This window comes from Mobula birostris, chromosome 14, assembly GCF_030028105.1.
Source record: "Mobula birostris isolate sMobBir1 chromosome 14, sMobBir1.hap1, whole genome shotgun sequence".
In the NCBI taxonomy this organism is placed as follows: domain Eukaryota; kingdom Metazoa; phylum Chordata; class Chondrichthyes; order Myliobatiformes; family Myliobatidae; genus Mobula; species Mobula birostris.
This window is the reverse complement of record NC_092383.1, coordinates 18,453,608-18,481,478: the sequence shown is the minus strand read 5'-3', so window position 1 is coordinate 18,481,478 and position 27,871 is coordinate 18,453,608. Positions and strand designations below refer to the sequence as shown.

The following is a 27,871-nucleotide window of genomic DNA, read 5'->3' as shown; positions in this document are numbered from 1 at the left end:
TGTTAAGTCGCTTTTTGCGAGCTCTGTGCCTGAAGATTGCAAAGATCCCGGGTCTCCAGGCACACAGCAGATATCCCGATCTCCCGACAACACATGGGTCTCCTGTCGTGACACTGACCCTCGATCTGCCTGTCTCCAGAAACCCGAGATCCTAGGCTTCCGAATTTGAGCCAGACTCTTCGGCCAAGCCTTTGGCGTGCCGAACAACAGCTAGTTATGGAACCCCGCGTGCGGGTCCCATTCCTGCAAAGAACTGTAGTCCGTGTGTAACTCCAGGTCAGCATCTTCAAAAGAACCCTGAAAGGGAAAAATAGAGATATTAAAGTTGGAAATAAAGCTGTTTCAGAAGACTCAAGCAAAGGAGTCGCCATTAGGCGCCATTAACCCGCTGAAGCTCTGCTTAAAGACATTGGTGTTTCCATATCAGGCCATTATATAGTCAGTCAGCACACTTTCCAGAACATGTCTATAGAAGCTTGCCAAGGTTTTTGATGATGTACCGAATGTCCGCAGACTCCTGAGGAAGTAGAGGCACTGCCGTGCTTTCTTTACAATTATATTTATACCATGGGTCCAGGACAGGTCCTCTGAGATCGTGACATCCAGGAATTTAAAGTTACTGACCCTCTCCACCTGTGATCCTCTTATGATTACTGGTTGATGGACCTCTGTTTTCCCTCTCCTGAAGTGTACAATCAGATCCTTGGTTGAGAGGTGGTTGTTATTATACCACTCAGTCAAATTTTCAATCTTTCTCCTATATGATGATTCATCACCTCCTTTATTCCAACCCACCACAGTAGTGTCATCACTAAATATTATATATATTCAAAAATTCTAAAAAGTTAATTTTTATTGAAATTGTTTCATGGGCAGAATTCACTGTGGATGAGCTTTCAAATCACAATATTTATTTCAATTGAAAACTAAGTGAAAGATATGTTTACTTTTTATACCATTCAGACTCTTCCCTTCTCTGAATAACTTCATTTAAAAAATTCATATTCCATCCCATTTATTGTCAGTCACTTTTTTCATTCTTCCATCAATAATCTATCGTCTGAATATTCGGTAGTATATTAAAATTTATCTTTATTTCCTTATTTGTATTAAACTTCGTCAAATGGGATTGACCCTCCTAAATTATTTTTTTCTTAATTCATTGGCTGCTAGGTTACATTTAAACACAAAATACTCTGCAGATGCTGGGGTCAAAACAACACTCACAACACGCTGGAGGGACTCAGCAGGTCGGGCAGCATCCGTGGAAACGATCTGTCAATGTTTCGGGCCGGAACTCTTCGTCAGGACTGTAGAGGGAAGGGGCAGAGGCCCTATAAAGAAGGTGGGGGGAGGGTGGGAAGGAGAAGGCTGGTAGGTTCCAGGTGAAAAACCAGTAAGGGGAAAGATAAAGGGGTGGGGGAGGGGAAGCAGGGAGGTGATAGGCAGGAAAGGTGAAGAAAGAATAGGGGAAAACACAATGGGTAGTAGAAGGAGGCGGAACCATGAGGGAGGTGATAGGCAGCTGGGGAAGTGGGGGGGAGGGAATTACCGGAAGTTGGAGAATTCTGTGTTCATACCAAGGGGCTGGAGACTACCTAGACGGTATGTGAGGTGTTACTCCTCCAACCTGAGTTTAGCCTCATCATGGCAGTAGAGGAGGCCATGTATGGACATATGGGAATGGGAAGCAGAGTTGAAGTGGGTGGCTACCGGGAGATCCTGTCTGTTGTGGCGGATGGAGCGGAGGTGCTCGACGAAGCGGTCCCCCAGTTTGCATCGGGTTTCACCGATGTAGAGGAGGCTGCACCGTGAGCACCGGATGCAATAGATGACCCCAACAGACTCACAAGTGAAGTGTTACCTCACCTGGAAGGACTGTTTGGGGCCCTGAGTGGTGGCAAGAGAGGAGGTGTAGGGACAGGTGTAGCACTTACGCTTACAGGGATAAGTGCCGGGTGGAAGATCTGTGGGGAGGGACGTGTGGATCAGGGAGTCGTGGAGGGACCGATCCCTGTGGAAAGTGGAGAGGGAAAGATGTGCTTAGTGGTGGGGTCCTGTTGAAGGTGGCGGAAGTTGCGGAGGATAATGTGCTGGATCCGGAGACTGTTGGGGTGGTAGGTGAGGACAGGGGGAACTCTGTCCCTGTTGTGGTGGCGGGAGGATAGGGTGGGGTCTGAAGTGCGGGAAATGGAGGACATGCGGGTGAGGGCATCATTGATGACGGCAGAAGGGAAACCATGATCCTTAAAGAAAGAGGACATTTGAGATGTCCTGGAACAGAAAGCCTCATCCTGGGAGCAGATGTGGCGGAGACAGAGGAACTGGGAATAGGGAATGGCATTTTTGCATGTGGCGGGGTGGGAGGAGGTATAGTCGACGTAGTTATGAGAGTCAGTGGGCTTGTAGAAGATGTCAGTGGACAGTGTGTCTCAGAGATGGAGACCGAGAAATCGAGAAAGAGGTGAGATGTGTCCGAGATAGACCAAGTGAATTTGAGGGCTGGGAGGAAGTTTGAAATAAAGTTGATGAAATTGACGAGCTCAGCATGGGTGCAGGAAGCAGCACCAATGTAGTCGTCAATGTAGCGAAGGAAAATTTGTGGAGCAGTACCAGAATAGGTTTGGAGCACAGACTATTCCACATAACCAACGAAGAGGCAGGCATAGCTGGGGCCCATGCAAGTTCCCATAGCTACACCCTTAGTCTGATGAAAGTGGGAAGAGCCAAAAGAGGAGTTATTAAGTGTACCAGTTCCGCCAACCAGAGGAGGGTAGTGGTGGTGGGGAACTGGTGAGGTCTATTGTCCAGAAAGTAGCGGAGGACTTTGAGTCCTTCTTGATGAGGAATGGAGGTGTATAAGGATTGGACATCCATAGTGAAAATGAAGCGGTTGGGACCGGGGAACTGTAAGTTATTGAAGAGGTGGAGGGCATGGGATGTATCCCGGATGTAGGTGGGGAGGGACTGAACTATGAGTGACAAAATGGAGTCCAGGTAGGCAGATACAAGTTCGGTGGGACAGGAGCAGGCAGAAACTATGGGTCTACCGGGACAGTCAGGCTTGTGGATCTTGGGGAGGAGGTAAAACTGAGCGGTACAGGGTGTGGGAATTATGAGTTTAGCAGCTGAGGATGGAAGGTCTCCGGAGTTGATAAGGGCAGTGATGGTACGGGAGACAAAGGTTTGATGTTTTTTAGTGGGGTCCTGTTCCAGGGGTAAGTAAGAGGAGGTGTCAGAGAGCTGCCGTTTGGCCTCAGTGAGGTAGAGGTCCATCCACCAGACTACTATGGCACCACCTTTGTCAGCGGGTTTGATGGTGATGGGATTAGTGCGGTTTCTACTTCAGTTTCCAAAGCAAAGCGATACCAATGGCATTCAGGACAATTTAATGTTCGTTCTGGTCACATCAGACTGCACTACCCTTCTGTCAAAGGGTGCCCCAACAGGTCACCCCGTTGTCTAGTTCCCTCTAAATTCTACCACACAGCTACATATTATGGACAAAATATTAAGTATGAGGGGATAGGTTACATTTAAAACTGTTACTTTTATATTTCCACCTAATTAATAGTGTATGAAATATTCTTTAACTTCCAAAACACCAGAAATACTATTATTCTATTCTGACTTGTGTAAAATTAAGTGACTCCCTGATAAATATTAATGGATAAGAAAGGAAAAGGCTATATTTACAAGAACATAACTGCTGCAAGGCAAACTTTTGAAGTTTCTAAATGTGTTATGAATATGTTATCTGTTCTAAAAGATGCAAGAAACTATAAGTTATCCAAAGATTTACAGAACTTTAATAGTTTTATAATCCTTGGAGGAAGTTTCAGTCAAGGGTTACAATGAGTGAAACATTTGCCCAGTACTTAAAAGATAAATGTCAGAAAGTAGATCATGTCACCACGTCTTAGGACTGCCTGTCTTTACAACAATCCGAAATACAAATATATTTCATTGATGATGCTAAATCCAATTATTCCAATGTACACTTAATTGTTTATCCCCTCATACTTAATATTTTATCCATAATGTGTAGCTGTGTGGTAGAATTTAGAGGGAACTAGACAACGGGGTGACCGGTTGGGGCACCCTCTGGGAGAAGGGTAGTGCAGTCTGATGTGACCAGAATGAACATTAAATTTTCCTGAATGCCGTTGGTATCGCTTTGCTTTGGAAACTGAAGTAGAAAACCTCAGTTTATTAAAGAAGAACGAGTCGTAGCAAAGCAAATATAGTTGCTCCTCATTTAACGAAGGACACTTTTGATAGTGTCATTTCTGGCTTATCTGCCATCCAGGACATCTCAAATGTCCTCTTTCTTTAAGGATCGTGGTTTCCCTTCTGCCGTCATCAATGATGCCCTCACCCGCATCTCCTCCATTTCCCGCACTTCGGCCCTCACCCCATCCTCCTGTCACCACAGCAGGGACAGAGTTCCCCTTGGCCTCACCTATGACTCCACCAGCCTCCGGATCCAGCACATTATCCTCCGCAACTTCCGCCACCTTCAACAGGACCCCACCACTAAACACATCTTTCCCTCTCCACCCCTCTCCGCTTTCCCCAGGGATTGGTCCCTCCACGACTTCCTGGTCCACAGGTCCCTCCCCACGGATCTCCCATCCGCACTTATCCCTGTAAGCGTAAGTGCTACACCTGTCCCTACACCTCCTCTCTTGCCACCATTCAGGGCCCCAAACAGTCCTTCCAAGTGAGGCAACACTTCACTTGTGAGTCTGTTGGGGTCATCTATTGCATCCGGTGCTCCCGGTGCGGCCTCCTGTAAATTGGTGAAACCCGATGCAGATTGGGGGACTGCTTCGTCGAGCACCTCCGCTCCGTCTGCCACAACAGACAAGATCTCCCGGTTGCCACCCACTTCAACTCCGCTTCACATTCCCATTCAGGTATGTCCATCCATGGCCTCCTCTACTGCCAGGATGAGGCTAAACTCAGGTTGGAGGAGCAACACCTCATATACCATCTGGGTAGTCTCCAGCCCCTTGGTATGAACATTGAATTCTCCAACTTCTGGTAATTCTCTCCCCCTCCCTTCCACGATCCCTGTTTCACTCTGCCCCCACCTCCAGCTGCCTATCACCTCCCTTGTGGTTCCGCCTCCTTCTACTACCCATTGTGCTTTCCCCTATTCCTTCTTCACCTTTCCTGCCTATCCCCTCCTTGCTTCCCCTCCCCCACCCCTTTATCTTTGCCCTTACTGGTTTTTCACATGAAACCTACCAGCCTTCTCCTTCCCACCATCCCCCCACCTCCTTTATGGGGCTTCTGCCTCCTCCCTCTTCAGTCCTGACGAGAGGTTGCGGCCCAAAACGTTGACTGATTGTTTCCACAGATGCTGCCCAACCTGCTGAGTTCCTCCAGCGTGTTGTGAGTGATGCTCTGCCACCCTTGTGCCTCTCGTTGTCATTCTGGAGATGTGCAGCCCTTTCATCCCCCATCTCTTCATCTCTTCTGTTTGTTGTTTGTCTCTGATTCTGGAGACGTGCATGCCTTTCCTCCTCTGTCTCTTCTCATTTTTTTTGTCCTGACTGATCCTGGAGTTGTGTGGCCCTAGCCTCATCCAATTCTTGTTCTCTCCCTCTCCTTGCCACTTCCCAACAACGTTTGGCGTCATCTCTTGGCCATAATGTCCCCCTTCCCTTTCCATGCGGCATAATTAGGCTGACCATTTTTTTTTACCCTAACGCTGGATAGAAGATGTGAAACGCTAACACCAAAGGATGCTGATTATTCTTGATGATGTAGTTGGCGATCTCCTAAATGGACATGATATAGTCACCACTGTCCTTTGACTGTAGCAAAGGGTTTTATGGGTGTCTGGAAGTACGTCATTACAATAAGATTTAATTATCTCTTATTGATGGGTGGCAGTTAGATCTGTCCCAATCCTGCACATGCTGATGGTGATTAGCAGAATGTGATCCCTCGAAATAGAGCTGGCCTGCCCTTTTGCTCCGTAGGTGTTGCTGCTGAGGCTGGCTGTGCGCATGCGTTGGGCTGTCGCGTCCCGATTTCCATGATGGCGGATCGGCTCTTGGGTGAAAGCCAGCCTGTTGATTTTTGGCGAATGAGCAATTTTATACGAATATGTAACCCTGAACTTTGCCTGCATTCTGTAAGTTAGCGCATTTTAATTCGACCTAGCCAAAAAAAATGCCACTGTAATGCACCGTTTGCGCTAATTGGAGGTCACAAACAGACAAACAGAGCATGAGAGTTCTAGTAGTATATAGATTGATGAGAGGGTAAAGGAGAATAAAAAAAGGAATTAACTTAAGGTTAGTGGTTGATGGTCAGTCATTGTGGACCTGATTGGCCAAAGGTCCTGTTTTTGTGCCTCTGACAGGATAATGGTTAAGAGCTGACATGTAATTGGGTGGATCCAGATAAGAAGGGAGTGTACGCATGCAGGTATACCTGTAATTGTAAGAATGTGTGTGGAATTATATCTTTGATGTGATGGTGCCAAGAAATTTTAAGCTTCATAGACCAGCAGTAATTTTTTCTTGGTTTTAGCATATCTGTAAGAATTTTGCATCAACATGCCCGGGAGAGCAGCTCCCTCGCCTAACACTCAATTAAACAATGGTGTGCTTTGTGACTATTTTCTGAAGATCCCTGGTGCCAATTTCACTTGTTCAACATTTGTGCATTATTCTCCCAGTTAGGAAGGGCAGGTTAAAGAGATTCTGGTGAGGTGAAGCTATTTACAAAGGAGTAATATTTCTTGTACATGGATCAAATGAAAGTATTTTTCAATGACTTTTATAGTGGTTAACACATTGTTTCCTTATTATGGCTGATTTTACAAATGAATGCTTTTTGAACTAGCCATCGTTATTCAACCTTTAGGCTTTTCTGACCCAGACTGAGAACTTTTTTTTCCCACTGTTTTGGACTGCTCTTAAGAAAATGAGAGACAAAAGCCTTGCATCTTTGTAACCAGAATCTATTTTCATAATTGTTTCAAATTGTAGGAAAGCTAAAACTGTTCTAAGCCAAGTAGGTATATTTCAAGCATGTCCTTTTGGCAACCTATGTCCAGTGCTTCCAAAGCAATGTGCAACTTGAAAATATTTTAAACAATAGCATCTTTAAACTTCTACTACAAAAGAAACTATGCCAATTTATTCTATAAAGAGCTGCTTGCCATTTTTCAGTTTCTTTGTACCATTGGTCATTTTATAATTAATGTTATGCACCTGTATGTATTTCATGTTGGCTTTTAAAGCAACACTGGGATATAAATTACTTAAATTTTGTGTGTATTTTTTTAATGTAAAACAGTAGACTGTCGCTATTACACCAAATAATTCTAAATAAATTTTAGAACCATTGTGTAATTGAATGTAGTCTAGAGACTATCATTGATCACTAGTTTCAATTATCTAGCTTATTTTATGAATTCCATTAGGAATTCACCCAAATTCACTCTTGGCAAGTAGTATATCTAATTATATGTTCTCAGCAAGAGAAATTAACTTAAGTAAGGACAGTATTCTTTAATACTAGTTCCATATAAAGCTAAGTGACAGATTTGTTTAAAAAATTATTCCTAAATGCTTTACAAATTTTAAAATAGTTTCCTTTTATTTTCCATGCAGGGTAGTCAATCTCCCATAATAAGTTAAGTACCTGGCAACATTTTGTCTACTATTCTTGTATCTCTAATAGTCATTGATTTTATTTTACGTCATTAAACCAAGCAACTTCAAATTTGTTGCCTGTTATTCATGGCATTTGTCATGTTGCCATATATAACACGTTTACATGAGCTTCAGATATCTCTTGTAACATCCACATCAGCCCAAATACTCATCAGTGACAAATCAACAACTCCCCCTCCCCGATTTAAAAAAATCCTGTTCTTTGTGAGTCATGAAGACTCACTATTATGTAGAAATAAACAGCAACTTAATAATGTTGAATGTAAGAGAGAATGCTGTGTGTGTTTTGTCTGGCTACAGCTGGTCCTATGCTACCTGATTTGAATCACACTCAGTATACAGTAAATAGTTTGGCAGTTTTGTTCAAAATCTGAGAACAAAATTTTCAAAATGGATGATTAAATTGTCAACTGAAGTAATTGTCATTTCCCCAGTTTAGTTGCATGAATGTAGAAGGGTTCTGGTAGCTGGATAATTCTCTGTTTGATACATAACATATGTATCACAGCTCACTGATTGGCTGAAGCCTGATCATGACTGCTCCTATTCAAAATGTGAGACTGTTGACAAAAATTCACGAAGATATGTATTTGCCTAATTTAAGTAGTTGTTTTTAAATATTGACACTGATGGTGTGGCTAAAGTAAGAATGGTGATGGCAAGACTTTACTGACGTCCTAGAATGCCTCAATCTTTACTCGAAAATAGCTACATGATATTTACCTCATTTTGACAAATGACCACATCTAGCTTGGCAATTGAATTCATTGTTTATTTGCAGACTTGCAACATACAAGATATGAGTTTAATTGTATGGGAAAGGATCAAATTAGAAATAAGCAGATATCAAATAAAAGAGTATGATGCTGTGCAAGAAAGAAATACAAAATGGAATGAATGAGGAAGAGAAAATAGATCATATCAACATTCTCTATTAATCATCTCAGGCCATGTTCTCCTTCAAAAGTTTAAGATTTTTCCCCCAAATTATATTCTAAAAACACTTTATATTGGCATGGAAGGCTGTGCAAGTATAAATGTTACTAACTTCAATGAACAGATCTCTTTTTGTTGGAAAAAAGCCATTAATATTGGATGGTTTCCACTATTAGAATAATTAGCTGTTGATATTGTTTAATAACACTGTGCTAAATTTGCATTTTAATTATTGGTAGACTGACATAAATAGTACATTCTTACTGGGCTGCATTGTTGGCTGCTGAGAATAAACAGCATGTACATGTATAGTAATCACAGTGGAATCGAAAGAGGGAAGCATTATGACAGAGTAAATTCCTTGTTTCATATCTTTCACAGTGGCTTATTAGCTTCTGTAAAAACATAATGTTACAAGTGATAATTGTATTAATGCTTCAGCATCTTTGCCTTTTTATGCCACTTTATTAATTCCTGACCAAGGCCAAATATTTAGGACAGAAGTTGGATAGAGTGCTGATTTTCTGATAATTAATCTGCCTAGCTCTGAAAAGTCGGGACTGCTTGTACTGGTGAAAACAAAGAAGTGGCTTCATGGTGAGCACTCAAAACCAGAGCTTTGGACCTTTAGGTTATACCAATAAACAATTCAGCAAAGCTTGGATTACCATTTAGAGGTTGAAAGCAAAGGATTTTTCTCTGCATACAAATGGCTAAAGCTCAAACTGAAATTTGACACTTGGCAAAATGTGCAACTCCCCACTAGGTTGGCACTCTTGGCATGCAGTGCTTTCCCCCAGGCGTACTCTTATGAAATTTTCCTTGTTTTAATAAAAAAAAAACTCGAAAGGCATAGTTACTCTATTTCTTTAGTGGCTTCAGCCTAATGAAAACCACTTTGTATATTTATGGCTTAACTGGTTTTGTGAGTTTTGCACTTCTCTGCCAAAATAAAATGCTGCTGCAAATACATCAGGAATACAAATACAAGCTCTGGTCTCCTTTATTTACTGCCATCTTGGTAGAACAGAGGGTTCTGGGAATACAGGTCCATAAATCTCCTTGAGAGTGGTGTCACCGGTAGTTAGGGTCATAAAGAAAACTTTTGGCACATTGGCCTTCATGAGTAAAAATATTGAGTACAGGAATTGAGAGGTTATGTTGAAGTTGTATAAGATGCTGGTGAGGCCTAATTTGGAGTATTATGTGCAGATCTAGTCACCTACCTGCGGGAAAGATATCAATAAGATTGAAAGAGTACGAAGAAACTTTACGAGGATGTAGATGGGATTTGAGGATCTGAGTTATAGGGAAAGGTTTGAATAGGTTAGGCCTGGAGCATAGGAGAATGATTGGAGATTTGATAGAGCTATATAAAATTATGAGTGTTATAGCCAGGTTAAATGCAAGCAGGCTTCTCTCACTGAGCATAGGTGAGACTAGAACTGAAGGTCTGGGGTTAAGGGTGACAAGTGAAATGTTTAAGAGGAACGTGAGTGAGAACTTCAAGTCAGAGAGTGGTGAAAGTGTGGAATGAGCTGCCAACAGAAGTGATGGATGTGGGTTTGATTTCGATAACAAAGAGAAGTTTGGATAAGTACATTGACGAGTGGAGTATGGAGGGCTATGGTGAAGATGCAGATTGATGGGACTAGGGAGAATAATAGTTTTGCACAGACTAGATAGGTCAAGGGGTCCAATTCGGTGCTGAAGGATTAGATTAGATTAGATTCAGCTGTATTGTCATTGTGCCGAGTACAGATACAAAGCCAATGAAATGCAGTTAGCATCTAACCAGAAATGCAAAGAATAGTGTTATTTACAAAATAACTGTGAATAAAAAGTAAGTGCTACAGCACACAAATATAAAAGTACTGAGACAGTACAATATGGGTGCAATACTGCTTAGCGCTGTGATGTGAGGTTCAGCAGGGTCACAGCCTCAGGGAAGAAGCTCTTCCTGTGCCTGCTGGTGTGGGAGCGGAGGCTCCTGTAGCGCCTACCGGATAGGAGGAGAGTAAGAAGTCCATGGTTAGAGTGAGATGCATCCTTGATAATGCTTTTTGTCCTGCCCAGGCAGCATTTATGGTAGATGTTCTCAATGGTGGACAATTGGGTGCCGATAATCCACTGGGCAGTTTTCACCACACACTTTGCGGTCCGATATGGGACAATTGCCATACCACACTGAGATGCAGTTGGTGAGTATGCTCTGAATGGTACAGCGGTAAAAGTCCGTTGGTACCCTGGGACAGAGGTGAGCTTTCTTGATGCTCTGCAGGAAGTAAAGGCGCTGTTGCACCTTTTTGATCAGGATGGAGGAGTTCAGGGACCAGGTGAGATCCTTGGAAATGTGGACACCAAGGAATTTGAAGCTTGATACACGTTCCACTATAACTCCGTTGATGTAGATGGGGACGTGAGTGTGGCTCCTAGCTTGCCTGAAATCCACCATGATCTCCTTGGTTGTCTGGGTGTTAAGGCCCAGGTTGTTGTTGACACACCATGTGGCCAGGTGCTGGACCTCGTCCCTGTAGGCCGTCTCATCATCCCCTCTGATCAGGCCAACCACCGTGGTGTCATCTGCGAACTTGATTATGGAGTTAGAACCATGTACAGGAACGCAGTCATAGGTGAAAAGGGAGTACAGAAGAGGGCTCAGCACACAGCCTTGAGGCATGCCAGTGTTCAGGGTGAGAGTGGAGGAGAAGAGGTTGTCTAACTTAACTGATTGGGGTCTGTTAGTCAGAAAGTCCAAGGTCCAATTGCAGAGGGATGAGCTGATACCAAGCTGGCGAAGTTTGGCGATCAGCTTGGAGGGGATCACAGTATTGAATGCCGAACTAAAGTCAATGAACAGCATTCTAACGTAAGAGTTGGGGCTGTCCAGGTGGGTCAGGGCAGAGTGAAGTGCCGTGGAGATGGCATTATATGACTATCTTCCCTTCTACCTCTAAGTACACTTTAAACAAGTGTGAGGAGCTCATATGCTTCTTTGTCATGTGGATTGAAATAAACGATTAACTGCCTCTGCTGTAGGAATCCTCCTTTCCACTTGCCAGCCACACCAGACATTTAATGTTTCCTCTACCTGACCTCAACTTGCATTTTGTCCTTTCTACTCTCTGATGTCCTCTCCAATCTCAACATCTGTAATATCTTCTTCAGGTTATTTCAACCCTGCTTGTATTGAACTGACAGCTCCACTTCTATTCCTGGCCCTTATGGTATAAATTCTTTTCTGTTCTCAAGTACTATATCCTGTGACTTTCAAATCTTGCCTCATTCTTAATCCTGTTGTTGCACAAGACATCCTATTGGTAAGCTGGAGGATCAGTTGATTTCAGATTGATACAGTACATAGAGTCATAGAGAAACAGGCCTTATAGCCTATCTAGTCCATGCTGAATTGTTGCACTGTTTAGTCCCATTGACACACACCGGGACCATGGGCCCCCATGCCCTCCCATCCAAGTACTTATCCAATCTTCTCTTAAAAGTTGCAGTCAAACCCGCATTCGCCTCTTCTGATGGAAGTTCGTTTCACACTTGCACCACCCTTTGAGTGAAAAAGTTCCCCCTCAGGTTCCCCTTAAATTTTCAGCTTTTACCCTTAGCCTTTGTCCTATAACTGTAGACTCACCCAACCTCTGTGGATAAAGCTTGCTTGCATTTACCCTATCTATACTCATCATAATTTTTTAAACTGTTGTCAAGTTTCCACACATTCTCCTGCACACCAGAAAACAAAGTCCTAACTTACTCAACCATTCCCTATAACTCAGGTCCTCAAGTCCTGACAACACCATTGTAAATTTTCTCTGTACTCTTTAAATCTTATTGATATCTTTCCTGTAGGTAAGGGACCAGAACTGTACTCTAAATTTGGCCTCAATAATGTCTTCGACCATAAGACCATTAGACATAAGAGCAGAATTAGGGTCATTTGGCCCATCAAGTCTTCTCCGGCATTTCATCATGGCTGATCCATTATTCCTCTCAGACCCAGTCAACTGCCTTCTCCCTGTATCCCTTCATGGCTTGACCAATCAAGAATCTAACAACCTCTGCGTTAAATATTTGTAAACGGTTGGCTTCCACAACTGCCACAATGAATTCCACAGGTTCACCACTCTCTGGATAAAGAAATTCCTCCTCATCTCTGTTCAAAAAGGACGCCTCTCTATTCTGAGGCTGAATCCCCTGGTTCTAGACTCTCCCACAACAGGAAATATCTCCACATCCACTCTATTAAGACATTTCATTATTCAAAAGGTTTTAGTTAGGTCAACCCTCATTCTTCTGTATTCTGGTGAATACTTTATACTATGTTGTCGCCAAACAATTGATACTAGAACGTACAATCATCATAGCGATATTTGATTCTGCGCTTCCTGCTCCTTGGATTTCAAATCGATAGTAAATATTAAAAATGTAAATTGTAAATCATAAATAGAAAATAGAAAAATGGAAAGTAAGGTAGTACAAAAAAACCAAGATACAGGTCCGGATATTTGGAGGGTACGGCCCAGATCCGGGTCAGGATCCGTTCAGCAGTCTTATCACAGTTGGAAAGCAGCTGTTCCCAAATCTGGCCGTACGAGTCTTCAAGCTCCTGAGCCCTCTCCCGGAAGGAAGAGGGATGAAAAGTGTGTTGGCTGGGTGGGTCGTGTCCTTGATTATCTTGGCAGCGCTGCTCCGACAGCATGCGGTGTAATGTGAGTCCAAGGACGGAAGAATACAAGCCTAAAGCCATCAAACGCTCTTCATATGAGAAGTCATTCAATCCTGGAATCATTTTCATGCATCTACTTTGAACCCTCTCCAATGTCAGCACATCCTTTCTAAGATAAGGGGCCCAAAACTGCTCACAATACTCCAAGGGAAGCCTCACCAGTGCTTTAAAAAGTCTCAGCATTGCATCCTTGCTTTTATATTCTATCCTCTTGAAATGTATACTAACACTGGACTTGCCTTCCTCACCTAAGACTCAACCTGCAAATTAACCTTTAGGATTTCCTGCACAAGGGCTAACCTTTGCGCCTCAGGTTTTTGAATTTTCTCTCCATTTAGAAAATAGTCTACCCTTTTATTTCTTCTACCAAAGTGTATGACCTTGCACTTTCCAACAATGTATTCCATCTCCCACTTCTTTGCCCATTCTCCTAATCTGTCTAAGTTGAATTACAGCCTCTCGAAACTACCTGCTCCTCCACATATCTTTGTATCAGCTCCAAACTTTGCAAAAGTCATCGTCCATCGTCCAAGTTATTGACATAAAATGTAACTCATACAACTTGAATACTGTATAACATCCCAACTCTTCTACTTAGCACTGCGATTTATGAAGGTCGATGTCCCAAAAGCTCTCTTTACAACCCTTTCAATTAAGCTTTTTCTTAGAAATTCAATTGCATAGATATCTGTTTGGTAGAGTTTTAAACAGAAGGTTTTTGAGGAAATTTATTGTACCTGGAAATTACCTTTTATACAGAATTTAAGTATTTGTTGGTTCAACTTTTGAAGGTACAACAATACATGAAGAAACATTGGTACTTTGAGTGCTGGCGAAAATGCAATTTAAATGTTTTGATGCAAGTACTGCATTATATGAATCTTTAATAACATATTTTGTTCTATTATTTCACACACTTTGAAAGGGATAGATTGTTGCAATTTGTTTTGGCTGAAGGACAATAAACTTAATGGAGAAAATTAATTCTACTTTCATTTTCTCACGTCCATTTATCTTTTTTTTAGGATTTAAATCAATACCTGGAGATGTAGTCATCATTGCTCAACCAAAGAATGTTACTGTTACGGCTGGTCAAACGGCCATTATGGAGTGCATGGCATATGCTGATCCAACACCATTTGTTTCTTGGATTCGGCAAGGTAATTAAAGTGAAGCATCAATAAAAATAAAATCTGCTCTGAGTGGAGAGAAGCTTTTTCAGAGGCAACTGTTTTTAAAAATACAGTGAATCTTAATTTTAGTAAGGATGGCAGGCTTCATTAATTGCCCCACATTTTTGATTTCACAATCCATTACCCTTCTGTTGCCAGTTCAGGATTTCTGTTTTACTCCTAGCAAGTAAAATGGATGTTTAAAAATTGCTCAGTGACTGATTAATATCTATTTTATTCAGACCAGTTTACAATAAAAGCTGTTAACAGTTAGCAACAACAGAAATGCTCAGGGAACTCAGTCAGTCAAACAGAATTTGTGGAAAGAGACTCCAGTTAATATTTTGGATTGTTGCCTTTGCATCAGAACTGAGAGAGAAAGCAAGTTGGTGTAACTAGTAAGAAGGTAGGAGGATAGTCCATTTGTTTCCACCCATTGCCCTTCCCCAATGTCTTTGCTACTTCAACCAACTTGCTTTCTCTCTTTCTTGGTCCTGATGAAGAGTCTTTGACCTGAAATGTTAACTATTTTCTTTTTCCACAGATGCTGCTTGACTAGCGAGTTCTTCTGACATGCTTGCTTTTTTCACATTCCAGCAAAATGAAGTTTTATTTGTTTTCAATTCATAATTTAAACCATCATCTTGATTTATAAGAATTTTATTTGCCTTAAAGAATGCAGAACTGAAGTGCAGGAACATCCCATTTCTCAATATTGCTGCATTGCTGCATTCAGGAATGCTGTGTTCCGTATTAGGTTTCAATCAAAGTTTTTATGTGCAGTTGGACAAAGAAATCTAAAGAGCCATTTTTGATCAGGTCTACATCCTGCTCTGATCAATATTTAGTCTCGAGCTGGCACCACCAAAACTGAGTAATTAATCTTTAATTTCTATGCTGGCATTGTTCTTCTCATATTCAAGTTGATTGCTGTGTGCTTAATAATAAAGATGGCTATTCTTCTCAAGTAATTCTTATAAGTCCATAAGTCAATTTTGTCCATAATTAGGAAAATATCTTGATATTGTAACTGTATCGCCACAATATAGTAAAGAATTATGATGATGAGGGCCAAGTAACAGGAACATTTATTTATTGTCTTCCCCTGCCTAGTTACAGAGGCACAGAATCAGGATGTCCCACGCTCAGTAGGTGGTTTCAATGGCCTTTGAAATATCAGTGTGTATTATCTTATTTAATAGAGTATCATTGCACAAGTATCAATAGAAGTGATTGCTTGCCATTTTCCAGAAACGCTCTTAAGTGGCTTCTCTCTGTAACCTGGCAATCCATGCTCTTAAGAAAAAATGGTATCTGATTACTGTGGTAGAGTTGCATGTAAACATTTTTTCTCAAGACTGATTCTTGATTGAATTTTATAACATTTATGGGAGCTTATTTGTGTATACAGGATGTCCAGAAATTGGGTGTTTGTAATCCAAGAAAAGCCTGTATAGCAGGTTTCCCCTACCAGTTGTGCAGTACTCACTTGGGACCTCCAGTGGCAGAAACTATATATTATTTAAATGATCTTAGCACTGGGCAGATTTGAGCTTTATCACAGTGCGGGAAAATTTCTTTATATGTTTTGCAGGGGAAATGTGTTTTCATGTAACTTTATTTGGCTAACTGCATAGTCTCAAGGCCATCTTGTCAGTGAAAATAATGATTCTGAACATCTTGAGTAGGTCCATTTTTGACCTCAGCCTATATGGGATTGAGTCTGGTGGATCTGTCGGTGAGAGCATGTCGTGAATGTCATACAAAGAAGACAGAGAATGATTATAATGACACGTACTAATAAATTATTATCTTTCATCAACCACCATAAAAAGTAATCTAAGGGGAAATTTAGTAATAATTCGCAGATAGTTTACCTTTTAAAGAACTCATTTGTTCCCAATTCAAGATATGCAATTAGAGTCCTCTGCTTTCAATTTTAACATCTTACTTAATTGTGCACATGAGTACTTGTTGAAAAACTTGCTACAAAAATCTTCAATCTTAAAAGAGAATTGTGGCGAATCCTCATCATATTTGCTGGTCCTAAAAAACTTATCACTATCTTTGTCTGCTCTTTGATGCTGTGCAAGATTTGATTGTCACCAGTAAATTCACCACTGATGCAGTCCCTGTGCAGACAGGAGTCAAGGCTATGTCATCACACCAACTTCTTACTCTTCCTTGCTACAACACCTCATATTCAACAAACTTTCCAGTAGAATAGAGCTAAAGGATAGCCAGCTGGTGGTGTAGTGGCTTCAGCACTGGACATAGAGGCGAGTGGTCCTGAGTTCATTTCCAGCCGGCTCCCTGCTTGCTTTTCATCCGTGCTGGGTTAAGCGTCGAGCTAGCAACTCGGCCTTGTAAAAAAAAAACAGACAAGATGCTAAAAGAATGGCAAGGTTGCTGCTGATGCACCACAAGGTGCAGAAAGGAATAAAAAACAATCTAAAGGATGACCAAAAAAACTGCTCAATCTTTGCTTTCTTAACTTAGAACTAAATCATGACTTTTAGTCAAGTTCCAATACACAGTAATGGATACTGTATGTACCATTCAGAGGCTGAGCTCAAAATATTCATCAAGTCATTCACTGGAGCACGCTAGAAGATGGGCCGCATACTAAACATCTTGATTATCATGATCCTTTGTCAGTCTACCTTGGTGGCAGAGCACCACCTCTAGGCAGGTAAGTTCCATGATATCCTCATAAATTTGGATCACTTCCTATATCTCAGAAGACACCTTCAGTGAGAGCAGATATTGATAACAAAACGAAATATTGTCTGTTGTGAAAATGAATGATTGATGGCTCATACCTCTTGCGGTGCGCCAAGCTAATGTCCTGCTGGGCAACTTCAAAATTTTAGTATTGTCTCCAGAAAATCTTCGAAACCCACTGGCATGAATCAGGCCTAAATCTCAATCATCAAGAGACTAATAGAATCATGAGAATCCTTGGACCATCACTTCACAAATTTATGGAGAAATATCCAGAAAGGTGTTGGGCAACTGATGACCTCGAAGTGGAGCATGGGACAATAGACAATAGGTGCAGGAGTAGGCCATTCGGCCCTTTGAGCCAGCACCACCATTCACTGTGATCATGGCTGATCATCCACAATCAGTATCCAGTTCCTGCCTTATCCCCATAACCTTGGATTCCACTATCTTTAAGAGCTCTATCCATCTCTTTCTTGAAAGCATCCAGAGACTTGGCCTCCACAGCCTTCTGGGGCAGAGCATTCCATACATCCACCACTCTCTGGGTGAAAAAGTTTTTCCTCAACTCCGTTCTAAATGGCCTATCCCTTATTCTTAAACTGTGGCCTCTGGTTCTGGACTCACCCATCAGCGGGAACGTGCTTCCTGCCTCCAGTGTGTCCAATCCCTGAATAATCTTATATGTTTCAGTAAGATCCCCGCTCAGCCTTCTAAATTCCAGAGTATACAAGCCCAGTCGCTTCAATCTTTTGACATATAACAGTCCCACCATCCCGGGAATTAACCTTGTGAAGCTACGCTGCACTCCCTCAATAGCAAGAATGTCCTTCCTCAAATTTGGAGACCAAAACTGCACACAGTACTCCAGGTGTGATCTCACCAGGGCCCTGTACAGCTGCAGAAGGACCTCTTTGCTCTTATACTCAATTCCCCTTGTTATGAAGGCCAGACTGCCATTAGCTTTCTTCACAGCCTGCTGTACTTGCATGCTTGCTTTCAGTGACTGATGTACAAGAACACCTAGATCTCATTGTACTTCCCCTTTTCCTAACTTGACTCCATTTAGATAATAATCTGCCTTCCTGTTCTTACCACCAAAGTGGATAACATCACATTTATCCACATTAAACTGCATCTGCCATGCATCTGCCCACTCACCCAGCCTGTCCAAGTCACCCTGCATTCTCATAACATCCTCCTCACATTTCACACTGCCACCCAGCTTTGTGTCATCAGCAAATTTGCTAATGTTACTTTTAATTCCCTCATCTAAATCATTAATATATATTGTAAACAGCTGCAGTCCCAGCACTGAACCCTACGGTACCCCATTGGTCACCGCCTGCCATTCCGAAAGGGACCAATTAATCGCTACTCTTTGTTTTCTGTCAGCCAGCCAATCTTCAATCCATGTCAGTACTCTGCCCCCAATACCATGTGCCCTAATTTTGCCCATTAATCTCCTATGCGGGACTTTATCAAAGGCTTTCTGAAAGTTCAGGTACACTACATCCACTGGCTCTCCCTTGTCCATTTTCATAGTTACATCCTCAAAAAAATTCCAGAAGATTAGTCAAGCACAATTTCCCCTTCATAAATCCATGCTGACTCGGACCGATCCTGTTACTGCTCTCCAGATGTGTCATAATTTCATCTTTTATAATTGACTCCAGCATCTTTCCTACCACCAACATCAGGCTAACTGGTCTATAATTCCGTTTTCTCTCTTCTTCCCTTCTTGAAGAGAGGGACAACATTAGCCACCCTCCAATCTACAGGAACTGATCCTGAATCTATAGAACATTGGAAAATGATTACCAATGCATCCACGATTTCCAAAACCACCTCCTTATGTACCCTGGGATGCAGACCATCAGGTCCCGGGGACTTATCAGCCTTCAGAACCAACAGTCTATCCAACACCATTTCCTGCCTAATATAAATTTCCTTCAGTTTATCCATTACCCTAGGTCCTTTGGCCACTATTATATCTGGGAGATTGTTTGTGTCTTCCCTAGTGAAGACAGATCCAAAGTATCTGTTCAACTCGTCTGCCATTTCCTTGTTCCCCATAATAAATTCACCTGTTTCTGTCTTCAAGGGCCCAATTTTGGTCTTAACTATTTTTTTTCCTTTTCACATACCTAAAGAAGGTTTTTACTACCCTCGTACCTCATTTCTTCTCTGCGTATTGCCTTTTTAGTTACCTTCTGTTGCTCTTTAAAAGTTTCCCAATCCTCCGGCTTCCCACTCGTCTTTGCTAGGTTATACTTCTCTTTTATTTTTATACTGTCCATTACTTCCCTTGTCAGCCATGGCCTCCCCTTACTCGCCTTAGGATCTTTCTTCCTCTTTGGAACGAACTGATCCTGCACCTTCTGCATTATTCCCAGAAACACTTGCCATTGCTGTTCCACTGTCATCCCTGCTAGGGCAGTGGTCCCCAACCACCCGGCTGCAAGGAAACGTTATGATTTGGCGATAGGAGTCAGCTGCACCTTTCCTCATTCCCTGTCACACACTGTTGAGCTATTACGCATGCGAGGTCATTACCCGCGCGTCATCCATGTCAACGCGGGAAGAAGATCAACTCCTTGAGCTTGCAAATGACGACGGGCTGAAAAGTATGTTTGACCTAACATCTCTGCCGGCATTCTGGATCAAAGTCAAAGCTAAGAATCCTGAGGTAGCCACGAAAGCACTGAAAACGTTGCTTCTATTTCCAACATGTCTCTGCAATGAATGCAATGAAAACTAAATTGCAGAATAGACTGGACACAAGGAACCCCCTTCGAGTATCGCTGTCTCCCATCAGCCCTCGATGGCACCGTCTTGTTGCAGGGAAACAAGCCCAGGGCTCCCACTGATTCAGCGATATTGGTGTGTTGCAATGATTTTATATTTTCATACGGGAAAATATGTGCTGTATGTTTAATATACAAACGTTACTTAAAATGTTATGATGCTATTGACTTATATAACCATATAACAATTACAGCACGGAAACAAGCCATCTCTGCCTAGTCCCACTGACCTGCACTCAGCACATAACCCTCTGTTCCTTTCCTGTCCATGTAGCTATCCAATTTTTCTTTAAATGATAATATCAAACCTGCCTCAACCACTTCTACTGGAAGTTCGTTCAACACTTACTTCAAGCTCCCTTGTCCTCCCCTGATAATTGACTTATCACTATATTCATGCGAGGAAAATATGCGCTGTGTGTTTAATATTAAATTCGTTAGATAAACGCTTTTAGAAACAAAATTGAGTGCATTAGCCACTTATCACCTATATTTCAGCCGTGATTAACACCACCCCCCCCCGAACAGAATCGCCAAAAGGGATTTGTAGAAGAAAATCGGCACGTATACGCATGCACAGGGCACGCATGCGCGCAGGTGCCCGCTCAAGGCCTCATGGTCATTGTAGTCTTTCTCGGAGTAAACAACGTATTTGACTGCTACTCTTGTCCGTTGGCAACCCTACCCTGCCCCCGCCCCCTGGGGTCGGCCGGCCCGCAGTGCAAAAAAGGTTGGGGACCCTTGTGCTAGGGTATTGTTCCATTGAACTTTGGCCAGCTTCTCCCTCATAGCACCATAGTTCCCTTTGTTCAACTGTAATACTGACACTTCCGAGTTTCCCTTCTCCCTCTCAAATTGTAGATTAAAACTTATCATATTATGGTCACTACCTCCTAATGGCTCCTTTACCTCGAGGTCCCTGATCAAATCTGGTTCATTGCACAACACTAAATCTAGAGTTGCATTCTCTCTGGTAGGCTCCAGTACAAGCTGTTCTAAGAATCCATCTCGGAGGGACTCCACAAACTCCCTTTCTTGGGGTCCAGTACCAACCTGATTCCTCCAGTCTACCTGCATGTTGAAATCCCCCATAACAACTGTAGTATTACCTTTGCGACATGCCAATTTTAACTCTTGATTCAACTTACACCCAACATCCAGACTACTGTTTGGGGGCCTGTAGATAACTCCCATTAGGGTCTTTCTACCCTTAGAATTTCTCAGTTCTATCCATACTGACTCTATGTCTCCTGATTCTATGTCCCCCCTCGCAAGGGACTGAATATCATTCCTCACCAACAGAGCCACCCCACCCCCTCTGCCCATCAGTCTGTCCTTTCGATAGGACGTATTGCCTTGAATATTCATTTCCCAACAGGATGCATGGGCAAGAAACCCATGAAGCTCTCTCTCTCTCATTTGTTTTAGAACATGCTGATCCTACATCTGACTCATAACGCACCTCACAATTCAAAAGGTACAGTCAAGCTAACTCACCCTTGACCCCAGAGGGAAGTCTGGGAATAGGCATGAGTTGAGATATATTTTATAAGTAAAACTGTAGGAATAACTAAACAATTAGGTATTTTGAGAGTGCTGGCAATTATGAGGAATTCTGTATTTGTTGTTGTAGTTGTCAATATGTTTCTTTTGGCCACAAAGATTTGGAGGGAGCTGTCTATGTGGAGCTTTCAATGGCTCCATCCCAAAGATAACTGTTTTGGTAGGTTAATCTGCCAACTGTACATTTTCTCTAGTGGGTAGGAGATTGTTAAAATATTAACAGACATGTTAGGAATGTGCCATGAATAAAAGGGGATTCGTGTAAATAAAGCTGACTCAGCGGAACAAAGAGCCAATATCCATGCGAAGTGTATGACATCCAGAAAGAATTTATTCTCTGTTGTATCGCTTTCTCAGTCTACCATAAAATGTTATTGAAATAGGGTTAGAAAAGGTAAATCCTTACCTTTTCCTTTTTTTTGAGGGGGAGGGCATAAAGGTGAGGAGAGATTGTGAGGAGATAAAAAATTCCCTTAGTCGCCAACAATTAGCAAGGGCTTCCTTGGGTAAACTACTACTTTTAAAAGTGTTTTGTAGTTGAAATTGATAAACTATAATGTGCACCAATTGACAGTAGACCTCAGTTCTGCACATCCCAGATAATTGGAGACGGGAATTAAGGAAGTAGGATATGGTAGTGATAATGCGCAGGAGTATGATGGAATGTTCCACTCTTATCTGCAGGAGTGCATCTCAAACAAAAAGCACTCAAGAAGCTCAACTGTCTTGTCAAGACAGCCCCTCTGATTAGTATACCAACCACCATTCGTTTCTTGCTCTGCAGTGTGGCAGCAATATGTAAAGTGCACTGCAGTTCCTTGCTTTAGGCTTCTTTATTGTCATTTTATCAAGTTCCATTCTGCTAGATGAATGAAAGCTTTAAGCCTGTAAAACACCATCGTATGCCCGTTCTTCTCCAAGCTGCACACCATTTCAGATTTTGAAATACATCACTGTTGCTTAATTGTTGTATTTTAACTCCTAAATTGCTAAATTGTATTTTAACTCCTGGATTGCTGGTATCCACTAGCAAACCAGGAGTACTGTCACCTGCAAAGGTTCAAGAAGACAGTTCATCACCAAATTCATGTGTATTCAGGGTTGAGTTATATATACTAACCTTACCATTGTGGTGTGGTACCCAATTAAATAAAGAAGTAACACAATTGAGCGTATTGACTGCTGTCAGGTGTTAAAGAGTATTCCAAAGTTAACTGTTCAATGGGTTACTTTTTTCATTTTTTTTCATCTCTTGCTTTACCCGTAGATGGTAAACCAATTGCTACTGATGTCATTGTGGTTGGAAGAACAAACCTAATGATTGCTGACACCCAACCACACCATTCTGGTGTGTATGTCTGTCGTGCCAATAAACCACGAACTCGACAATTTGCCACTGCTGCTGCTGAGCTACAAGTGCTAGGTTTGTATGGCTATGCCTTTATTCGCTAGAATATTGGTTGTCATGTACTATTTCAGTTATATAAACTGAAAAAGCAATTAAAAATTATGTGCAAGATTGAATACCATGTTATATGATTTATTTAGAATCTACATATATACAACCAAAGAAAACAATGTTCCTCTGAACCACAGTGCATCCACAAAACATATATCACATCCAGAACATAAAACAAAATATTACCATAAATAAGTTAATTGAACATATTTCAGAATGCATGTAAAGTTGCAGCACAGGTGAACAGTAAACAACTCGTCATCCTAGTGACGAAATCTCAGTGGTGACAGGGTATCCATTAATCTCACAGCCTGAGAGAAGAAGCTGTTACCCAGTCTGGCAGTCCTTGTCCTGGTGCTTCTATATACCTATTCCCTGATGATAGTGGGTCAAAGAGATTGTGGGATTGGGGGTACAGATCTTCAACAGTGCTTCAAGCCCTTCATCTACAATACTCCTCTTAAATGTCACATATAGGGGGATGGAGACCCCAGTGATCCCACTGGTGGTTTTTACCACCTTTGTAGTGTCTTGCTGTCTGGTACCTTTCAGTTTCCACACCACACAATGATGCAGTCAGACAGGACACTCTCAGTGGTACTCCTATAGAAAGTTGTTAATATGGGGGAGCAGATCCTTGCACGCCTCACCTCCTCAGACAGTGTTGACACTGCTGTGCCGCCTTGATCAATGAAGAGCTGTTGTGGGTCTAAGTTAGATTGTCCGTTATGTGCATACCAAGGAACTTTGTGCTCTTCACTCTCTCTGTGGCAGAACCATAGGTGTGTAATTAAGAGTGGTTAACCTGTGTCTTCCAGAAGTCCAGATTCATATCTTTTGCCTTGTCCACGTCGAGTATCCCGTTATTGTTTTCACATTTGAGAAGCCTGTCTTCCTCCTCTCTGTATGCCGACTCATCATTGTTGTTGATGAGGCCAACCATTATTGTATCATCAATGAACACTATTGAAAGTTATCATTACATCTTCTCCAGCATGATAAACATTGTTTCCATTTCTTCAATGATTCTTTATATTAACAGGAGAAATTTTAAGAGCGGACATTACAGTCCAAGTCCCTTTATCAGGACTGGAAAGGAAGGGGAAAGAAGCCAGAATAGAAGGTGGGGGAAGGGGAAGGAGTACAAATTGGCAGGTGATTGGTCAAGCCAGGTGAGGGAGGGGAGAAGTGAGAAGCTGGAAGGTGATAGGTAGAAAAGGTAAAGGGCTGAAGAAGGAATCTGATAGGAGAGGGGAGTGGTCCATGGGAGAAAGAGAAGAATGAGGGGCACCAGAAGGAGGAGTTGGGGAGGTGAGGAGAAGGGAAGGGGATAAGAGGTGAGTCAGAATGGGGAATGGAAAAGAGAGAAAGGGGGAGGGGGAGAAATTACCAGAAGTTAGACAGGATGTTCTTTAGATGCTGCCATAGATACAGCCTGAATGGCTGAGTTCCTCCAGCATTTTTTTGATGTTCTGGATTTCCAGCATCTGCAGAATCTCTTGTGTTAAGAAAGAACCATTTTGTATTTGGATGGTACAGTGTTTGTTATTTCAAGTTTCTAAAATTCCGGTCTTTTACAGCTCCACCAATGATTACCCACTTTCCTGAGACAATCTCCCGGATACGTGCAAGCACTGCAAGATTTGTCTGCAAAGCTAAAGGGGAACCCACCCCTAGAATTCACTGGCTGAAAAATGGAGAGGACATCATGTCTAATGGCCGAGTAAAGATCCAGAGCAGTGGCAGCTTAGTAATTAATCAGATTGGACTAGAAGATGCTGCTTACTACCAGTGTATTGCCGAGAATAGTCTTGGAATGGCTTGCACTACAGCCAAACTAACTGTAACAGTACGGGAAGGTTTGCCCAGCGCTCCCAAAAGTGTATATGCCACTCCTTTGTCGAGTACAGCAGTGTTAGTATCCTGGGAGCGTCCAGAATACAACAGTGAGCAGATTATTGGATTCTCCCTTCACTATCAAAAGGCAGTGGGTAGGTATTCTGTATTTGCTCTATGTTTGTACATGAGTTCTTCCATGCATAAGACAATGCAGGCTATAAAACTAACTCTTCTTAGACAGCAGGCAATGCTTCAATGGATGTTTCTGGCTGATTTTGAGGATGACTGGTAGAAATCAATTTCAGTAGTCCACTTATCATCCAACTCATGCACACAGCAATTTTTTGGATGCTGCAAGAAGAAATGCAGAACTTTGTTGTACACTACGTGGTGGAATTTTATCCAAAACTAATTGAAAATATAGTTGGATGTTTTTAGTTAAATTGTTTCACAGTATATATGTTGAATTTACGTGGAGGTGTATTCACATTTGCACAAGCACATGATCATTAAACAGCATTCAAGGCCTGTTTTACTAATATTTCCAGAAATTTTTGAGTCCATTCACACAAAAAGAGGTCTTCAGTTGGTGTGCATCAGAATAACTTAAAGAAGACCTGTTTGACCAGGTTTTCTACTTAATCAGATCTCACTTGAGGCCCCTATGTCTCCAAATGCTGCCTCTTCCTCCTCTACAGTGATTTATGAGTGTAACCTGACTCTCAAGAATCCTGACCCTGAACATTCTTTCCCTTACCACATCCGGAGTGAAGGAGTTTTTAGGTAAGCATGTTAATATTAAGGGGCCTTTTGAAGTCTAGCATTCAGGGTCATAAATGTGAATATTATTACAGTGTCTACTTGCTCCAGCAATCATGGAACATAAGAACAGAAGAAATAGGAGTAGTAATAAGCCATCTGGCCCGTCAAGCCTTCTCCACCACTTAATATGATCATGGCTGATCTGACCATGGGCTCAGCCCCACTTACTTGCCCTTTCCCCATGGCCCTTAATTCCTGGGTATGAACTTTGTAATATTATACTGATGTTGGCTCGAAGCCAGAAAACCTCATGTCTTTAATATTGTAATGAAGTGAGAAAAATCTTCCAGAGCATGTTGATACATTCAAAATAGTGTCGAAAGTTGATGGGCTAGGACCTTTTGGAAATTGCTAGAAATTTCATGCCACCCTGGTAGTATTTCCTTTCCATAAGTGTCAGGAAGTTCAGATTGTGTGTGAACTCAGAAGTCTAGAACTTAGTGGTCAAGCCCTTAGAGTCATTTAGCATGGAGTAGGCTGTTTGGCCCACTATATGCTGACACGTGGGTATCCATTTTGTAGGGGCAGCACCAATTCCTTTCTCCACACTTTAACTGGGAATATATTCACAGAGCAGCTTTATGCTTCCTTCAGAACTGTGAATCGAAACTGGCTGAGAATCTGCTCTGGATCTGTAAGTGGGTTAAGTCCTGGGAATGAAGTCAGGAGTGGGGCTTGGTGGCTGTGGGCAGCAATACCATTGACAACAGGTTGCTGCTGAATGGAACCCATTTAATCCCCAGATTCCAAATTGAATAACCCCAATGTGCCTAGAGTTTCATCTGTATCTTCTACATCTCTATCACATCTTTCTCGCAAAGTGTTAACCAAAACAGTACACAGTATGCTAGATAAAGTTTGACCAATGTTTAATTAAGATGGAGCATAAAATTCCTCTCCTTGTATTCAGTACTGCTACTATGAAGGTCAGTATCCCATACGCTTCCTCTAACACATTATCTACCTTGGCTGCCACCTTCAAGGATCCTTGGATTTGAATGCCAAGGTCCATCTGTTCCTCATACACATTAGGAGCTGACCATTCATAATGCAATTCCTAGATCTCATTAGTAGTCTCCAAAATGCATCACTTCACATTTATCAGGATTAAGCACCACCTACATCTGTTAGTTTTGCTTCAATTTTGGACTGCAAGCTAAGTCCAGTGGTGGAAGACAACCCAGTTGCAATTCCCAACAGTTACAGTGGGAAACTGTTCCATGAGCCTAGCCTGGCACAGGAACACTGTATATAAAGAAGAATAACTTTGTGGGAGAATAAGTGTGAAACTGATTATATTTTCTTTGGAATTACTTGATTTTGCTTTAATTCATACAATCCATCAGCTTTACGCCAAGGCAACCAGTGTAGTACTCTCTCAGGGCACCATCGGGGAGTGGTTCCATACCTCTGTAGGAGTCTGTCAGGGCTGCCTCCTCTCCCCCACTTTCTTCAGCATCTTCCTGGAACAAATCATGAGTGTTGCCCTTGAAGATCATGTGGGCACAGTCAGCATCGGAGGGAGGAACATCACAAACCTAAGATTTGCTGACGACATTGATGGGCTTGCAGGAAAAGAGGACGAACTGGCCAGCCTGGTCAGCCATCTTGACAGAGCCTCCACAAAATTTGGAATGGAAATAAGTACCTAGAAAACTAAGCTCATGGCAAATGCCAATGGTGCCATCACAACAGATATCGCAGTCCATGGTCAGAAACTTGAGACAGTGCAGCAGTTCAAATACCTGGGGGCAATCATCAGTGATGAAGGATCAAGACCAGAAGTCCTGGCAAGAACCGCGCAGACAATGACTGCACTATCCAAACTCAAGACAATATGGAGGGACAGCAACATCACCATGAAGTACAACATCAGACTCCTGCGTGCATTGGTATTCTCCATCTTCCTGTATGCATGTGAGACATGGACCCTCACAGCAGAGCTACAGAGGAAGATACAGGCATTGGAAATGAGATATCACTACATCTTGGGTATCTCATACTTGGGCCACATCACAAACGAGCAGGTCCGCAAGACCATCCAGCACCACATTGGACCCCATGAAGACCTTCTCACAATGGTGAAGAAAAGAAAGCTGAGATGGTACGGCCAC

General features: G+C 42.2%; 1 protein-coding gene across 1 annotated transcript in view; it reads left to right on the top strand.

The window, feature by feature from the left end:
• igdcc4 (immunoglobulin superfamily, DCC subclass, member 4) overlaps positions 1–27,871 on the top strand; it is a 178,954-nt gene that overhangs the window by 88,818 nt on the left and 62,265 nt on the right. Inside the window, exons 5-7 of the mRNA XM_072278159.1 lie at positions 14,397–14,531; positions 22,905–23,060; positions 24,677–25,087. Of these exons, the coding sequence (XP_072134260.1) occupies positions 14,397–14,531; positions 22,905–23,060; positions 24,677–25,087 (702 nt within the window). The remainder of the gene's footprint in view (positions 1–14,396; positions 14,532–22,904; positions 23,061–24,676; positions 25,088–27,871) is intronic.